Source organism: Numenius arquata, chromosome 21, assembly GCF_964106895.1.
Source record: "Numenius arquata chromosome 21, bNumArq3.hap1.1, whole genome shotgun sequence".
Lineage (NCBI taxonomy): Eukaryota > Metazoa > Chordata > Aves > Charadriiformes > Scolopacidae > Numenius > Numenius arquata.
The window spans coordinates 3,683,992-3,702,469 of record NC_133596.1 but is presented as its reverse complement, the minus strand read 5'-3'; the positions used below and the strand labels follow the sequence as shown (position 1 = coordinate 3,702,469).

At 58.9% G+C, this 18,478-nt stretch overlaps 1 protein-coding gene across 1 annotated transcript; it reads right to left on the bottom strand.

The window, feature by feature from the left end:
• Positions 1 to 10,156: 10,156 nt before the first annotated feature.
• TCEA3 (transcription elongation factor A3) lies at positions 10,157 to 17,985 on the bottom strand. Its single transcript, XM_074162166.1, has 14 exons — positions 17,648 to 17,985; positions 15,827 to 15,889; positions 15,596 to 15,701; positions 15,087 to 15,258; positions 14,754 to 14,822; positions 14,459 to 14,527; positions 14,252 to 14,332; positions 13,889 to 13,966; positions 13,642 to 13,796; positions 12,923 to 12,979; positions 11,834 to 11,988; positions 11,084 to 11,230; positions 10,918 to 10,989; positions 10,157 to 10,790 (listed from the first exon to the last, which is right to left on the bottom strand). The coding sequence occupies exons 1-14, from the start codon at positions 17,714 to 17,716 to the stop codon at positions 10,782 to 10,784; spliced, it is 1,302 nt and encodes a 433-aa protein (XP_074018267.1). The 5' UTR covers positions 17,717 to 17,985; the 3' UTR covers positions 10,157 to 10,781.
• Between the last annotated feature and the right edge of the window lie 493 nt (positions 17,986 to 18,478).

The following is an 18,478-nucleotide window of genomic DNA, read 5'->3' as shown; positions in this document are numbered from 1 at the left end:
GCAACTGCCCGTGGAGCTTATGGGAAGCTCTGTGTTTACAGCCCTGGTTCCTCCAGCCCCACTGGGTGTCAAACACTGGTAAAGTGAGGCTTTGCCCTATTTCTTGTGGTGACACTTGTGCATCCTCCTTTCCTGGGTGCTGGGAATGTGTGTGCAAGCACCTGGCAAGGACCAGGAGGCAAGAACCTGCCCTCAGAGCTTCAAATAAGGTGATGAACCTTCTCACCCTCACTGGAGAAGATGCACGTCAGTGTTCACAGTGATGCTGCCCCGGCTGGTCCCTTCTCCAGCTTTTTGCCAACACCGGGGACTCTGCTTTGATTTTCTTCCCAGCCTGATAAAATCAGTTGCCCGCTGCCATCTGTCCTGGCTTGTCCCACTGGCCTCAGGAGAGCCCCTGGGACGGGCAGCACCTCCTCCACCCAAAGGAACACAGATGGTGGCTGCCCCATGCCATGTTTTTCCAAGACAGCCACCTGCTTCCCACGCTGATGCCGGGAGCGATGTTGTGCCGGGGGGCAGAGCCACTGCCGGCCTTCCCGGTCCATCGGCCAGCACCGGGACCCTCTGGAGACCTGGGGGGACGGCACAGATCGTCTGTGGTCATGACTGGATGCTGCTGGTGTCTGGCCTGGGTCAAGCACTTGAACGGGTGGCCTTGGTTGTAATGATTAAGTGACTTGGGCTGGGAGGGAGTAAATCACAGCATTTAGTAAATGGCTGCTCCCAGTGAAGCCGGCGGGTGTTATCCATGGAAAAGAGGTGGGAATGCCAGTGAGGGCTGGGCTGAGGGGTCCTCGGGGGGTGCTGGCACCCCTGTTTCGGTCTTTACTAGCAGAGAGGAGATACCCAGACACGTCCAAGCTGAGGTGGCTCAAACTACAAGTTGAATCCCATCAGTGACGGGTCCTGGAGAAAATCCCTGGTGGTGTGAGAGCCTGGCACAGGAGCACAACCGAGGCCCTGCCGGGACACTGGGCACCCCTGAACTGGTGTTTTGGCCATCCCGAGGGTGAGGTGCCAGCATCACAGTGCTGGGTGAGGACAGGGAGCTGGCAGGGACTAGAGGAAGAGGAGCAGTGCCAGCGAAGGCTGTTGGGCTCAGCCATCGCCTGTTCCTGCTTCTCCCAGCTTCAAAAGCAGCTCCCTCTCCTCCAGCCTGGAAAACCTGCGACAGCCGATCACAGAAGGTGATTTCTCTCCCCTCTTTTCCTTTCTTCTCCTGAAAGGCACAAAAATCCCCCCTGCATCTCTCAGATCTGCAGGATCTTCCTCCCTCCTGCTCCCACTCTTCCTCCCTGCAGCCATCACAGCACAGCACAGAGCTGGGGACAGATTCAGGTCCAGATCCCCCCACCTCGACCCCCGCCCCGGCCACATCTAGGTCCCCTTCCCACACTCCACAGCCTTGGGAAGATATTTGCAGGGAAGATTTCTTCTCTGATTACGGGGTTGGGGTTGTTTTTTGCTGGAGAACCCTTTTAGGGCTGCAAACCTGCAGGTCCCAGCTGGTCTGTCGCCGGGGAGCTGTTGGCCAAGCCCAGCCTGTGGTTAAGCAAAGAATAATAATAAGGAAAAATTGAAAGTGGTAGTTTAATGACTGGAACAGCTCTTCTTCCATATCTGTCTGTCTGCCTACCTAAATATAGACATATATTTTCTAAACACAAAATGCCAGCATCCCCGCTCAGAGCCAGGTGAAGCGGCTGAGAGCCAAAGACAAGTATTTAAAAGCAATATTAAATGACCGGTGCCTAACGAAACCCTTGGGCTGAAGGAAACGCTCTGCATTAGGAGATGTTTATTTACTGGGAGAAAAGCAGGCTGGAAACAGACTTTTTGCCCCCCTCCCAAGGTTTTTGGCTGCAGCAGTTTTGGGGGGGGGGGGGGGAGGATGGGAGGGAGGTGTTTGATGTGTAAATCCCTTCTCGCTCCCCAGCTCAGCCTTCGGGAAGCAGTCCTGGTGCATGGAGGTGTTGGCTTAGCTAAAACGCTGTTGATTTAAGGGATTTTTATTTTTTTTTTTGGTTGTTTGGGTTTATAACTCTTCCCTTCCCGTGCAAATGCGGCTGTGCGTCTCCCACAGCACAGCAGGGAGCAAAGCTCGGTCGGGGGTGGCTATGGTCCCCTGGAGTTGGGGACCCTCCTGTCCCCATCGATGCAGCAACACGCACGGGCTGGCAGGGATGCGGCTGAGGGACTGGGAGCAGCGATGCTGCCATGGGTGAAGGGAGGCACCCTCTGCCCGTGGTGGTTACCTTCAAGGTGTTGCTCCAACCTGATTCCCAACCCCAGGATGGGTTTTTCCAATCTGCCTGATGGAGAGACCCATCCTCCTCCCGCTCGCAAAGAGATACCAGCTACCGGGAGGGGGGGAAGAAAAACACTAATAATTGTGCTCCATTAATGACTCGAAATGTTCCCAGCCTAAGTGCTCCCATCGCTCTGCTAAATGAGCCTCTCTCCTTGTCCACTGATCAGCAAACACTGAATCCCCTCCTCCCCGTGGCCTTGGGACGGGAGCTGTGAGTGGGTGGCAAGGGGACATTTTTTTCTTTGCTGTAGTCAAGATATCTTATGAGCAAAGCAATTTTTCCTCTCGCCTTGTGCTTCTACCTTCCTCCGTATCCAAGCACAGCCGGGATCCTCCGAGGGCCTGGATGACTCACCGCGGCAGCAGTGTAAGGGCATTAGCGCATGATTCCTCCCAGGGCTCCGCATCTCCCATCACCAGGAGTTTTTCTATTCAGAGCAGCTCTCCTGCCCCCAAGAAATATCACGTTTACCTGCAAAATGGCTGGGCAGAGGGAGCACGTCCCTTTGACAGAGGGGACGGTTCGGGATGGAGATGGGTGCAGGATGGGTGGTGATGAGGGCACCGAAGGGATGGAGATGGATGTTGGACCGGGGTGGGGGATGAGGGGACAGCTTGGGATGGAGACAGGCGCTGGATGGGGGCAGGTGACATGGGGACCAAAGGGATGGAGATGGGTGCTGTACCAGGGCAGGTGATGGGGGGACAGCTTGGGATGGAGACAGGCGCTGGATGGGGGCAGGTGACATGGGGACCAAAGGGATGGAGATGGGTGCTGGACCAGGGCAGGTGATGGGGGGACAGCTCAGGATGGAGATGGGTGTTGGACCAGGGTGGTGATGAAGGGATATCTCAGGATGGAGATGGGTGTTGGACCAGGGTGGTGATGAGGGGACAGCTTGGGATGGAGATGGGTGCAGGATGGGCAGTGATGAAGAGATATCTCAGGATGGCAATGGGCGCTGGACCAGGGTGGTGATGAGGGGACATCTCAGGACGGAGACGGGTGCTGGACTGGGGGCAGGTGACACGGGGACCGAAGGGACGCACATACACACACCGAGTACCACAGCCTCACCGATGTCCACGTTTGCAGCGTGACACACATGTCCCCGACACAAAGCTATTGTCCTCACCCCGAGTTATTGCTGCAGAGCTGAGGCTGGTCCCTGCCCAGTGCTACCCGCGGTGGGTCGGTCACCCCTTCAACCACAAGCCCAGCGCAGCGGCAGTTGCAGTTAACTCACTAATTGCACGGCCAGGCTGCTTTGCAGAGTGCAATTAATTAGCATTTGCTTCCCTGACGGTTGCTGACCCTGCCAGACTCGGGAGTAAATTGGCTGCCATGGGTAATGGGTTTGCTGAGAGCGGCTGGCGGTGGTGGCACGGCTCCTGGGTAATCACTTCGTTACAGGACGAGCTATTTATATTTTCACTTTGGAAAGACAAGGCGGCTCGTAGGAAGAATGTGGCCTCCAGTGCCAGCTGCTCTCGGCTTTCGGGCTCGCGGGGACCTTGGAGGAAGGAGGCAGGGACATGGCCGGGGTGAACCAGAGCTCGGGCACAACCCCGACCTGCCATCCTGGGGCGAGTTTTGCTCAAGAAAATCATCAACCAGGGGCTGCGTGTGGTTGGGACACGCTGGAACGGTGCCAAAAAAAAAAAAGGTGGAAAGAAGCTTTGGGGATGCTGCAGACGAGCAAATCAGGGTTAGAAAATGTGCAGAAAATAATTTTCCTGCTGCAGCACAAACCCTGCCCGCTCCACGCGGTGGGATGCAGAGGACCAGGGGATGGGGATGAGCCTGGAAATCCCTCTGAGCTCCCCGGCTCCCCTCCTCTTTCCCACCCGGGGTGCTCTGCCCGCACCCAAACCCTGCTAATTCAGAGAACGAACCGCCCCTGCTCGCCAGCCCTTTCCTCCAGCCGCGTGGCACTTCATTATATCACTAAAGATTAATCTGCAGCTCCTAATTGCCGAGTGCCCGAGAGCCCCTGGCAGGGAGAAAAATAAGTGTCAGGTGAAAAAACCAATGTGGGTTGGGTTTTTTATCTCCGTAATATTTAGGTCGACTTACTGATGTGGGAAGCACAGGGATGGGGATTCATGTGGATTAGGGGAACGGGGGTGGGTGGGTTTATAGCATTTTTTTGGGGTGTTTTCCCTGGCATCTCCTCTGTCCTGGCCCCGAGAGGGAAGAGCATCCCTGGTTCCAGCTGAATGTGGAGAAAGATTGATTTTTGTGGGTTTTTTTTTTTTCTTTTTTTGGTTTTAATGGGGGATCTTTGCTCAATTCTTCCTCCTCTGCCTGTTTGGGTAAGGCAGGGGAAAAAAAAGAAGTCTCTGCCAAGTGCTGTGATTTTAGGAAGGCGGAGATGAAAGTGCTCTGCAGACTCAGCAAACCCCTTTGGCCAGGAAACAAAAGGGCACAGGTTTTTTTCTTTAGGAAAAGTATATCCTGTAACTTTCCATGCAACATGTTTCGTTTTAGAAGCAAAGGTTTGGGTCTGGTTTGGGCTTATTTGATGCATTTAATCATCAAAAAGCCTGGGGGGGGGGGTGGGGGGAGGCCGGGGGATGATTTAGGGCACCCCTACAATCCAATGAACCGTTTCCCTCTGATGAACTGCAAACGCTGTAAGGTGACAAATTAATTTTTTCCCCTTGTTTTGCAGGAAAAGGAACCCAAATCCCCAGTCAGGCCAAATCTACGGCTTTACTCTGAGTATTTTGGTTTGGCTGGGGGAGAGCCGAGCTGAGCTGGCTTGGGCAATCACCGGATTGTTTTCGGAGCTGCTTTCGGAGCGGCTGATTCATTCGCCTCAACGCAGAACAATGAGGGAGAAAGGCAATTGCTCAGTTTGCATCCCAACCTGCAGCTCAGCAAATTTCCCCCCTCTCTTTTAGCAGTATTCCTGTGGTTTTCGGTGCCCAGGGAATCCTGCTGCGATTGCTCTGTCTACCCCCACCCGGCTGCTCCAGGTATTTAGGGACCCACCACACTTCTGTGTCTCCCCACAGCCGGTACCCGTGGGATCCAGCCCCAAATGCCCGCACACCCCATCCTCCCGTGCCCCTTGCGCTCAGGAAACCCAGAGCTTTGGGGTTTAATTAAAACCAAAAAGCCCCCCAAAAGCCCATCAGCAGAGCAACTTGAAAGGCTCCGGCTGGGCCACGGCTCGAAGGAGATGCAGCAGACGTGGCCTCCCCCCCCCCCCCTAAAAAAAAATTGAGGGTGTCCCTAGCTCCTGCTTTCATCTAGCATCAAGCCGAAGGTTGGAGCCGGGTCAGCTCGGCTTTGGGGGAATTTGGGATTTGGGGAGTAGTTGTTGGTGTCCCTGAGCTCAGCAATGCTCTGTATTGGGGGGTACCGTGGGTGCCTTCCCCAGTTCACCAGGGAACGGGAAGTTTTCTGGGCTCCCCCGCCCCCGCTCAGCACCATCAGCATCATTCCTACCCCCCAAAACCAACCCCAGCGCTGCATTTTCCTGCTTTTTAAAGAAAATCAGCTCAATTCCTGAGCAGGGCTGGCCCCTTCCCCTGCCACCCCCTACACCGAACATCACCTTGGGGACGTCACACACACACCACACCCCCCCCCGGAGCAGCCCCGATGGGATGGCAGGAGCGATGTGGCTTCTGCGCCGGCGGGTTTTCCCAGGAGAGCCGAATCCTCTCTGCTGACAACGGCAAAGCGGGTCACGCCAAGAGCCTTCAGATAAATATTACATGTGGTTTTTGAGGTCTCGGGGAGGCAGCGGAGCGCCTGTGCCTGGTGGATAATTACCTATTGATTGCTCAGCTTGCAAAGTAAGCACCTCTGCATGGGGATGGACTGGGATGGGGGGGGAGGGAATCTGCCCGGCCCTGCCAAAGAGCTGGGACATTAGCACCAAGTGAGGAGCTGGAGGTGTGGAAATAACATCTATGAGTCCTTTTGGCTACGAGAAGGGGGGATATTCCCTTGGGAGGGGAAGGGCCATCCCTGCAAACAGGGGCTCAGGCAGCCAGGATGAGGGGTTTGAGGTCTGTTCTTCACCTTGTGCACCCCCCCAGCTTTTATCCCAGAGGCTGCTGATGCTATTTCAGGTTTTCCCTCTGTCCCCACAACACGCTTTGGCACGTTGCTCTGATTTTTGAGGGCAAATCCTTTCTCTGGGCATCTCTTCAGCTCATCCCCCTGTGCCTGGAGCAAATGGAGGGTCAGTTTAATCTATTTAATGCACATTTTCTTCCCCCACTGCATCTTCAAGCAGCCCTGAAATGAAGGAGGACGAAGCAGGATTATACCACAAGGCTAAAAGCTGGGTGCATGGGTGGCTCCCGTGATGCTGGCTAAGGAGTAAGGATGTCACTTGGACAAGCTGCTCTGCCCCAGTGCCGGCGACCGGAGAAGGCAATCCCCATGGCTCCGCAGTGGGAACATCAGGCAGAGCCTCCTGACCTTTAAGGAGAGAGAAAACAAAACAGCTGATGAAGCTACGGATAAATATCACTTGGGTTTCCAGCCGCTGCAAGGCACGCGAGCCGGCGGGATGGCTCGGGGGATGCCAGGACCTGGTGGCTAATTGTGGGGCAGCCCTAACGAGGTTCAGGCTCCCATCGAACGCAGCCCTTCGGGTGCATCCGTGAGTCGAGGGCTCTGCCATGTCCCGGGTCCAGGGCTCATCTGCAAGCCCTGATGGTGCAGTGTGAGCATCGCATTGGATGGCCCAGCCCAGGGCTTGGTGAGAGGTCAGCGTGCCCCCACTGTCCCCCATCGCCCCCCAGTTCCTCACCCCGGACTCAAAACCTGGCAGTGCTGGGCTTTGCTGGCGAGGGAACGTGCACTCAGCCATCCTGATGTGCATTGAATTGCGATGCCGCAGCCCAGGGCACACACAGGCTCCATTGACAGATCCGGAGGTGCTCCTGTGGGCCAGAAGTAGCCCCCAAAACGCTGTCAGCCTCTTGTGGGGGGCTGTGCAGCCACAGCATCGCCCCAGAGAGGGTCAGGAGGGGCCTGACCCCTCCTCAATGCTGGCTACCCCCCCATGGAAGGGGAAAGGCCAGCTCCAGAACCGCATTAATTTGGTTCAATTCTGACACAATTCACCACCAGCCGCTCCATCCCCTTTCCAAGAAGCCCAGGTCCTCAGCAAGCCCTGGCCAAGGGTCCCCACCCAAGACCTGCCATCCCAGGGGGGGTCACAGGACCCACCACCTCCCTCTCCATCCCTGTGGACCGACACCAGCCACTGCGCTTCGGGGACCAGCGACCGGGGGGGTTATCGAGCCATCGAGCGAGAGGATGGGGAAATGGGGTTGCCACGGAAACCGCTGAAGAGCAAATGGCTGATTTTTTATTTTTTTTGTCAAGGCTGGAAAAAATGCGGGGGAGAAGGGCAGCAGCGAAGTCCCACGGCGTGGGCGAGCAGGGGGGCTGGGGCACGGGGGGCTCAGACCCTGGGCGAGCCGGGATTGCAAAGCAAAATGTGGATTCTCAAGTGTTTGCGTGACGGATTCTGCACCTGGGGGACAGACGTGTCCCCTGGGGGTGGCTCAGGGCAGGCCATGGGGATGGGGTTTGGTGGCACCGGTGGTGGCTGTCCCCATCACTGCAGGGACACTGCAGTGTCCCACTGCTGGGGAGGGCTACGCTGGGGGGGTGTTTAAAGCATTGTAGGTTGAAATGAACACCTCCATCACACGGAGGATTCAGCATCTGATGCAGGGACAGGCAGGGACAGGCAGGGACAGGCAGGAAGAGGCAGCAGCCGCTGCTGAGGCTTCAGAGCATCCACAATCTGGAGCCTGGGGAGGGGGGGGGGGGAGCAAAGCAACTCCCACCAGGGACCGAACGTGCCTCTCCATCATTGCAAGGTCACGAACAGCCCCAGGTGGAACCGGGCCACCTGCTCCCAAGATCTCGGCTCAGCCCAAGGCCATGACAAAGCCCCAGAGCTCTCGAGGGCTCTTGTCTGAGCCTCTCTGCCTGCAGAGGCTGCGCGGGCAGGGGAAGGGAGGAGGGGGGGGGGACGGACACCATCATCAGCATTTGCTGCTTGAAAACCATGACTACACCCCTCGAGCACGGATGAAAAAAAAATCAGAATTGAAGTGCCCACTTCCCCCAAAGTTCAAGAGAGAGCTCCTGGGCTGAGTGCTGGCAAGAAGGCACTTGCCTGCACTTATTCCTTGCCAGGATGGGAAGGGAGGAGGGGACCTGTCACCTGTGGAGGAGAGAGGGGAAAGCCCCTGGGACATGGCCCCCGTGGGGCTGACGGCTAGGGAGGGAATGGTGGGATCTCCCAGGTGAGCTCAGCTGAACCCTAAATGCCATCAGCCATCCCAGTCTGGGGACTGGAAATTTGGGAACTGGGTTTTTGTAACCCACACATGCGTTTGTGCCTTCCCTGTGGAGCGGGGTGAAGGGTCAGCCCTGGGGACTGTCCCCAAGAGCAATCTAGAGCATGTATCAACCCCCTGGGAACAACTGGATGCCAGAGAGACCCTCGCTGTCCCCTGCCCCAGTGACAGCCACCCACCCACCATGCCACGGGGGGATGAATCCTGCATCACCACCCAGAGCATCCTTCAGGGCCAGGAGCTCCCCGGGTGGGAAAGCCACCCCGGGGTTGGGGTGGGAACACCCTTGCATGGATGGTGGGGGGGGCCTCCGGCAGTGCCCAGCTCTTGAGTTTCCTTCCCTGCTCCTTTTCCTCCTCTGGGATTTCTCAGGAGACCTGGGTGGGGTGCACAGGGTGACATTTCCCTTGGGGACATGTCCCCTGAGGGACAGATGGGCACATGGGGATACCAGGAGGTCCATCACGAAGCGGGACCAGGCTCCCTCTGATATTGCTCAGACACCTTTACTGGACCGGATTGCAAAAAATATCGGTCCAAATCCCCCTATTTCAGCCTCGTCCCACCCAAACATGCCCCGTGGCACCCAGGGGATGGGACAGGAGCCCCGGTCCCACGTGCTGCTGGCGCGGTGCTGCCCATCCTGCGCTCCCCGCGCCGCACAAGGTCACACCGATGTTTTATTCATCCCCCACAATCCCCTATAGTCCTTAATTGCAGCCGCACGCACTTTGCAAGTGTAAATAATTGCCTTGGAGGTTTCTTAATGACTTTGGCGTGCTAACGAGCACTGTAGTCTCAGGGGTGCCCCAGGACCCTTCCCTGGGCTGCCGGGACCCCCAGAGACTGAGGGGTTGGCACCCAAATCTGGGTGCAAACTGCCCCAAGCTCTGCCTGGGTAAAAAATGCACACCTTGGCCCGAGATTAAAAAATTAACGATCGGTTAATTCAACAGCTCCACCATCCTCCTCCACTCCTGCCTGTCGGCTCACGCAGGCGCGGGAGCAGCACCCTCATCCCCCATCCACGGTCACCCACGGTCACCATGACCTTACCTGTGTCCCCGTCATGTCTTGCTGCTGCCAAACAGAGATGCTGGGAGAAGCTGGTGGTGGTGAGGGACGGACTCGGTGCCACCGGGCTCCGTCCTGCACCTCCTGTAGCCAAAGGTGCATCTCCCGGCCGGTCCCCAATGCCCTTTACCCGGAAAACCTTCCCGGCCGTCGGTGGAGGTGCTGCCCTGCCACGGGACAGCCTTCAGCATCCAGACCCAGCCAGGGAGATGCTCTGGCCTTAATTAAAGGTCTTTAATCACCAGGTAGATGATGTATGGGCATCAAGACACCGTTACATCCCAAGCTGGGGGCTGGTGGATTCCAGCCATGTGCTGGAGCTGGCTGGGGGCTCTTGGAGGACCACGAAGCACAAACTGGGGGGGGGCACAAACCGAGGCAAAGGTCCCAACCCCCCTTCAAAAAGCAGTCTGTGACGCAGAGGGTGTTCACACCTTTATTGCTCTGGCTGGAGAGTTTTTTCCTCACTGCTCTCCCCCACATCCCTTCTTCTTTCCAAGGGACACAGTGCCCTCAAGCCAGGTTCATGTGTCACGGAGCGGAGGGACACAGTGGCATCCCTCTGGCATCCAGACATGGCTGCAATCACTCTGCCTCCCTCTATGTCCTCCCGTTGTGTGCACTTAGGTGAAGAAGAATGTATTGAGGGGGCAAAACCTGGCCCTTTCTCACCCCCGGCCTCACATCCATGGGGCAATGTCCCTCCTGTCCCCAAATCTTCCTGGTCTAGCTTTCCTCCAGGGAAGGGCAAGGTCGGACCAGTCTCCCTTTCCAGGGATGTGCCCGTTCCCAGTGGGCTCCCAACACATCCCAAGCAAAGGGAAATCATTTACAGGGAGGAACTGTTTGAATTCACCGGGGTCTTCCCCAGCAAACCCGCCTGTGGCTGGAGCCCGGCTCCCTGGGATGTTCAAGGAAGCGGGGAGCCGGGACGCAGGGACTGGTGCAACCCCATCACCCTCCCTCCCCACCCCAGCTGCCCGATGTGGCCGTCACAGCATCCCGTCTGGCACCGTGTCCCCTCCAGCCCCATCGCTGGGCACCATCAGCAGAACTGCAGGAGAAGCAGAGCTAGGGGTGAGCCTTCACCCAGCCCCCCGGCACAGTCTGGGGGGGCTCTGCCACCCCCCAGGGCTGGGGAAAGGTTGGGGCACCTTGAGACCCCCCGGCTGGGCACAGACCTTCCAGCGGTTCCCACATTCGTTGCACAGCACGAATGTCGTCATGGGCTCATCAGCGCTGCGTGTCTGCACCTAGGAAGGAGTGGGCGGCTGGGTCAGCGGAGACCCCTCTGGTGTCCCCTGAATCGGGGTCCCCTGGGGACAGGGAGGAGCCCTGGGGGCTGACCTGGTTGTACGTGCAGTTCTTCTTCTTGCACTTCCCGCACTGGAAGAGGTCGGTGACGGTGCCACCCGTCTTGGCCATCTGGTGCTCCCGGATGGCCTCCTGGGTCATGGCGTTCCTCAGCTTCTTCAGCTCATCGCTGGCCATCTCCTGCCACCAGCATCAGCCCGGCAGGGTCAGTAGCCAAGCTGGTACAGGGTGCAAGCCACCATGGTCCAGCACCCTCCCCATCCTCTCCAGGACCAGGACTGATCCTGCCCTCTGTGCTTGGTGGAGGACTCAGGCCCCTCCAGATGAAAAAAATCACCCCATTCTCAACCCAAAACTTCCGCCTGCAGGGACCTGGCTCCCCCTCCTCACGGAGGAACCTGGGCTCCCAGGGGCTGGATTTGGGCATCCTGTTGAGGAGGAGACCCTCAAGCCTGACTCCTGCCAGTGTGACATCCTGCATCCAGCTCTATGATGGGTGGGGGGTTGTTACAGGGTTCTGGGGGGGGCCAGGCAGTGCCCAGATCTTTTTTGGTTGCCACCCCCCCTGCTGATGCACCCCAGCTCTGATGCTCCTCATGCCCCAGCCAGCCCCAAGGTGGGATGGGTACATGCTGGGACAAGTCCAGTGTGGTCACCACCAAGCCAAGAGCCAGCCAGCTCTTGGGCACAAGGAACAGACGCTGATGGGGGTCTCACCCCCCTGGAGGTAGCATGGATGTAGTCCACAAGAACCAGCCCTGTGCCCCCCATCCCACTGCCCACCTCAGCAGTCATGCGGGCAATGAGGCTGGGGGGAATGGCCCCGCACAGCACGTTCCTCCTCAGGCTGGGGTTCTTGGGGTCCTTCAGGTTGCTGATCCTGCTCCGCACCCGGTTGCGATACTTCATGTCCGTGCTCTTCAGCTCCTGGAAGATATGTGGGGCTCTGTCAAGGAATCAAGGGAGCAAGGTGGGGGGATGCCAGCCCCATGGGCACCCACTGCGTCTCTGGGCTTGGTGGTCACCAGGGCCAGTGCCCACGTGGAGGTGGCCGATCTCAACAGGGTTTTAGTCCCTGGGGGACCATGTAAGAGAGGTCTCTCCTTCCTTGGGTGATGAAGCACAACTCGGAATGTGGGGAGGAAAACAAGTTTGCATTTCCCTGCTGTGACACCCAAAGGTGGTGCGGTCACAGGGACCATGCTGGGACATTAGTTCATGGTGCAAAGGGCTCAGACCCCTCTCCTCCTCCCAGTCTGACCAAAAAGCCACCAGCTACCTGCACAGGTGTGGGCAGACAGGCTGCGGTGGCAGTTTTGGGGGTCCCATGAGGCTGCAGGCACACACATGGGCAGAGAGTGGGATGCAACAAAAATCAACGTGTACCCAGGAGGGGGAACAACCTTGGGGCTGGTCCCAGTCTCAGGGGGCTGCCAGGAGCCCCCCAAGCCTTGAGTTGGGGGTGAATGGAGGTGGCTCCATCCCTGCCAGAGTGGCACAGCCGGGGCACCGGGCTGGCAAGAGACAAGGGCAGGCTCAAAAAAGAGACCTTGGCTAGGTTTGGGTTTTATTTCTCCAAGGATGGAGGCAGGTCCCTGAACAGAGGGGTTGGGGGGGGAAACACAAACCTCCAGACTAAGGCAGGTGCCCAGGAGATGCTCTGCTCAGCAACAGCATCAGCCTCTAACTAGGGTCTGGGCTCCCTCTGCAGGCAACGGAGACAGCAGAGCTGTCACCCTCTGTCCTTGTCCCTGCCACCCCTCTGTCCTTGTCCCCACCACCCGCTGTCCTTGTCCCCACCACCACTCTTGAGCCCAGGTGTGTCCCCCCAGGAGATGGAGCCTGGGGACTCCCAGCCCTCCAAAAGGATATGGTCTTCGATCTCCGATGCCATCTTCTCACAGTTGACACCGAACTCTTTGTAGTCATCTAAAGGGCAGAGAGGCCAAGGGGTGACTTTCAGGCATGAAACCAGCCGGGTCTCATCATGTACTGAGAAACCACCCCCCAAAAAATCTCACTTCTCCCCCTCAGCTTGTCCCAGACACTCCATCTCTAAAAAAACTATTTTTACCCATCTTGAACCTTACAAAGACCCCATCTCCACATCCAACTCCTTATCGAAGACCCTTCCAACTCCTTTTTCTTTCATTTTGGGGCTGAACACTGAGCTATGAGCTACAGCTGCCATTTGTTTGCGAGTCGAAGGGGGGGGTTTGCTGTCGCAGGGCTGTGGATGCCCCAGGACACAGAGCCTCGCTGGTTATTGTAGGGCTGCTTCTCTTAGGGCTATCCCATGGGAGATACAGCCCAGTTCGGGCCAGTAACTTAGGGAGGAGATGATGGGTTACCTGCTGCCCCTTTGAATAACCCACCAGGGGGGTGCTTGGCGGGGGCAATGCTGCTACTCCAGGGTTCAGTGCAGACTTGGAGGCTTCTTTCCTCCCTGTTTTGCCATGTCTGATGAAACCAGGGCTTAAAGCTGCCTGATTGCCCACCGCAGCCAGCTTCTGCGCCACCACCACCCCCCAGCACCAACATCCCCCAGATCCAGCACCCCTGGGGTCCAGCACACCCCTGGAGCCCCTCACCGTCCATGCGGAGGGCGGCCGTCAGCATCTCGATGCACTTGTCCCGCACCGAGTCCCCCGTGAGATAACAGGGAGCCAGGAAGCAGGGGCTGGGGGAGAAGGTGGGGCTGGTGGGGGTCCGCGGCGTCTCCGGTTTGGCCTTGCTGCTGTTGGCTCTGCAGGGGCACACAGAGAGGGGGGACAGGTCCTGGCACAGCCCCAGGGGACCTGCTGGGGGTCCTGTGGCAGTGGGATGGGTCTCTCCTACCTTTCCTCCTTGCTGTCGCTGGAGTTTCTCCGGGAGCCAGTGGGAGCTGGCGAGTGGCTGGTGCCCACAGAAGCTCTCCTGGGAGTGGCATGGGGAGGGGGACAGTGGGGGTGACACCAGAGAACAGGGAAATCAGGACAGGGGCAGGGTATGGTAGTCGGACCTCAGGCACCAGCTTGGAAGCCAACAGGAATCTTCTCAGGGGGAAGATTTTCTCCTCATGGGGAACATCCCGGTGCCCGTGGCAGGATCAGGGCTCCCAACCACCTCTACCCACCCTGGACATGGGTCCCATGGCCAGAGCATCCCCAAATGGGACCCCCAAAGCATTCCCAAGCTGCCCAGGGACACCCCCCTCCTTACCGCTCCCCTGACGGTCTCTTCTGTGGGGAGGACGAGGAGGTGGCTGAGGTGGTGGAGGACCTCGAGTCGGCAGAGTCTCTCCTGGCAGGACGAGCCTCGTGTCAGAGGGCAATGATAGGGACCGAGAAGTGGGTCCAGACCCCTGTCTGCAGCCCAGCAAGGGTCTGGGGTCCAATCTCCCCCACCCTCTCCAGCCCAGGCACCCACCTCTCTTTTTTGCCATTTGGAGGTGACTTCTTAGAAGACACAGTGGGGCTCCGGCCATTGCTGGACTCTCTTCACCACAGAAGCCCAAAGGAAGAGAGAGATGCTCTCAGTGAGCCTGGCCCAACATCCCCAGCAGTGACCTGGGGAGCCGGATCCTGCCCCATCTGCACACCCTGACCCCAGTCAAGTCACCCCTGAGTCCTAGCAGCCCCCCAGGTTGCCAGCAAAGCCACCCCAAGGCTGGCAGTGCCCAGCAGAGCCCGGTGTAAGGATCCATGTGCCCTTTGGCACATACCTCTCCAGGCTGGAGTCACCAGGGTGGCCCCGAGGGGTGGTGGCATGAGAGCCGGACTTGCTGGGCTTCCTAGGGACAAAGAGAGCAGGGCAGGGTCAGATGAGCCCCATCAAAGCAGCCTTTGTCCAGGGAATAAACACCATTAAAGAAATTAAAAGAAAAAAAATGGTGCTGCCGTGGCTGCAGGCAGCTGCCCTTTGGTTCTCCGTGGACAGGCAGAGATGGATAAACCAAACAACTTCTAAGGAATGAGCAGAAGGTGGTCTCATATCAGCCCCACCGATGCCTTGGCCATGCGGCTGGTGCCCCCCAACAGCAGGCAGGAGCCCCCACCTCTCCTTGTGCTTCTCCCTGTGCTTCTCAGCGGGGCTCTTGGGGTGCTTCACCCCTTCGTTAGGGCAGCTGGGAAAATCCAGCCTCTTTTCCTTCTTCTCCTTCTCCACATCCGTGTCCTTCTCCTTCTTCCCATCTGCATCTTTCTCCTTCTTTGGGGTGGTGGAGGACTCTGGGGGAAGGAACTTGGTGTCACAGGCATGGCCCCAACCAGAACCCAGGTTAGGGGATGGCTGGGGGGATGCTCAGCTCTTTGGGAGGCTCACACTGATTTACACCACTCCATCCTGGAGCAGAAACGAGCCCTTGGAAAATTCATTGAGTCCACACATCGCCTGGCAGGACTGGGTTACAGTGGCTGCGATGGCAGGGGAGCCTGCATCCCCCAGCTCGGTACTGATCCCACCCCTGACACCCCCTGGAGAGCATCAGGGGTTTGAGATGCTGGGGGTTTTGGGGTCTTGGGCGGGGGGGGGGGGGAGGTCCTGCCTCTCCCCAGCATCGCTCACCCAGCAGCCGCTTCCAGTTCTTGATGAGGATTTTGGCTGAGGCCACCACCTCTTCGTCCGAGCAGTGTTTCCGCACCGAGTTGACAGCCACCCCAATCCGCGTAGTCTGGGGACGGACAACAGGGATGTGTCCTTAGGGATGTGCCAGCTGGCGCGGAGGGGACAGGACGAGCCACCCCATGGGGGTGTCCCCTCACCAGCAGCTGCTGCCCCCCACCCAGATCCCCTCACCTGGAGCAGCTGGATGGTCATGGTGTATCCGGTGAGGGACTTGAGCAGATCCAGCGCCCCTTCCTAGAGCGGGGAGAGGTCACGGGGCTCCTTGAGAAGCTGGGGAGAAACAGGGGGGGCCACGCCAAGGCAGCCCTCATCCCTCCTTTCTTCTTGCCAGAACCAGGCAGTGCTGGGGAGGGCACCTCAAGGGGACAAAAGCAGCCCTGGGCCGGTCACTGGGCAACGCCTGACCCTCCGCAGTGATGGACTCATAGAAAAACCCCGAATTCCAAATCCTGCCAGATTACCCCAGTACAGGGTCACATCGCCCAGCTGGGAGGCAGGAGCGTCCCTTAAAGCTTGGGAAAACCCCTCCATAAGGAAAACTCAGGCCGCTGGGAGCTGGGGACAGCCAAGGGACACCTGAGTGTCCCCACGCAGGGGTGCGAGGGTCCATGGGACATACACCCGAGGGGTTTCAGCCCAACCCTAGGCAGGCAGCGACTGCAGGGCTAAACATAGCCCCGGCACGGAGCCCTCCTCCTCCTCCTCCTCCTCCTCCGAGGTATTTTTAGAGCCCCAGTAGCAGAGGCCAGCTCACAGGTATCCCCCTCGCAGGGGACAGCCCCACACCAGCCTGGACCCCTGTCCCACCATGGATCGGGACCTCTCCATATGTGTCCTCTGCAAGTGATGGGTGCAGGGGACGTCCCCATACTGCGGCTGGACCTTGACTCTGTCCCCCACCCCGAAGGGCAGGCACGGGGGTGTGGAGCAGGAGGGGCTGGGCAGGATCGGTCCCTTGTCCCCGAGGTTATTCCCGGTGGGGAGCAGAGCCCATGTGGCTCTCATGGGATCTGATCCGGTTCCAAGCGCTGGCATCCCAAAAAGCCACTGGATCTGGGGGGGGGGTGGTGGCAGTGTTCTCCCACTCCTCCTCCCCCCCCCCCCCCAGGCCTGGGTGCCTGCACCTTGTTGGAGCAAAGGCCAGTGGAAATGGTCAAATATTAACTTTAAGGGCCGGGCTCAGCTCTGCTCGCCCACACGTCACCGCATCGCCCGGATCCCCTGATGGATCCTCACCTGGAGCAAAGGCTGGTGGGGTCAGATCCTGGCTTCCCCCCCTGGCTCCTTGTGGCCAAAGCCACCCGGGAGCCATTGCTCAGCCCCCTCCCCTCCCTTCGCACGTTTGCACGCGCTTGTGCAACAGGCAGGGCTGTGTCTAGCTCTATGGGGGGGGGGGGGGTTGTTCCCACCCCCGAGCCCGACACCCCCCCACCCCGGGGAGCTTTCCCTTGCACGGGGCTGAGCCTGTGGCACCGGCACCGGCCCCGATCGGGTGTTGGCAGCCGGGCTGGTGGCCAAGCACCTGTCACCCACGTTTGCCCGTGGCCCCGCGCTGCCGAGGGGTGCCCAGAGCTGCCACCCCCGGGACAGCCCCCCCCCCCAGCCTTGTCCCCAAATCTCAACAACCAGGAGCAATGGGGTGCAGGAGACCCCCAAATTGGAGGCAAAATAAAATACCTCTGAGTGCCACCTCCAACGTCCCAAGATTAGGCTGGGGTGGCACAGGCAGCACCCCCGGGTGCTGGTGGCACCTGTGGGTGCTCAGCCCCCCCCGGACCAGCTCAGCCCCCTCGGGGACCACCAGCAACAAGAGGGAGGGGGGGGTGAAAAGCAAACACCGCCCCCCCCCTTCCCCTCTCTCCCCTGTCCCGAGCCGCGCCGCAACGTCCAAACACGCCTGCACACGTGTGCAAATATACACATGCATGTAAATATGCACGGGTGCAAACACACACGCGGGCACACCCGCCCCGAGGGACTCGGCCACCTTACCGTGCTCTTCCTGGCCACCATCTTATCCAGTTTCTTGGCAATCCGGACCAGTTCCTCAGCGGGCCCCATGCCGGCGGCTCGCCGCTGGCCGGGCTTCGGTGGCCGGTGGAACCAAACCAAAGCAGGGGCAGGCAGAGCTTGGTGCTGCCAGCATGGGGGGGGGGAGTGGGGGGGTGAGGTGGGGGAGGTCTGGTGGGGTGGGAGGGCAGCCGGGTGCGAAGGGGCAGCCGGGGCGGAAAGGAGGGGGAAAAAAAAAAAAAACGGGGAAAAGAAAGGGAAGGGAAAGGGAGAGAAAACAGAAAGGAGGTGGGGCTGTCCCGGCCAGTTATAAACTCCTGCCAGGCAGGCGAAATAGCACGGGGAAGGGCTAAATATAGCTGGGAGCGCCAGGCAGGGCCACGACTGCGGGAGCTGGGGGGGAGGCGCGCAGCGGGGTGCACCGGGACACACGGCCAACCCCACCGGAGGGGACCCCGGGGGTGTTGGGGTGCCGGCTGCCATGGGGCTGGAGCCCGGCGTTGGCAGGGAGAGGGCCCGGGGTGATGGTTTTCCCACGGGGATGGTGGCTTTCCCACCAGGGTGATGGTGGCTTTCCCACCAGGGTGATGGTTTTCCCACTGGGATGGTGGCTTTCCCACCGGGATGGCTTTTCCGGGGATTCCGGAGGGGTGCGATGCCGTGAGGTGCAAACTCTGTGGGCCCCGGGGGTGTCTCTTTCCAAAGCTGGAGTCTGGCGGCAGCGAGTTCCTCAGGGGAACAAGCTGCGATGACAAATGACACCCCAACACCTCCCGTGGCTTTTTAAGCCCTGCAAGTGCTAAGCCTGCAGGT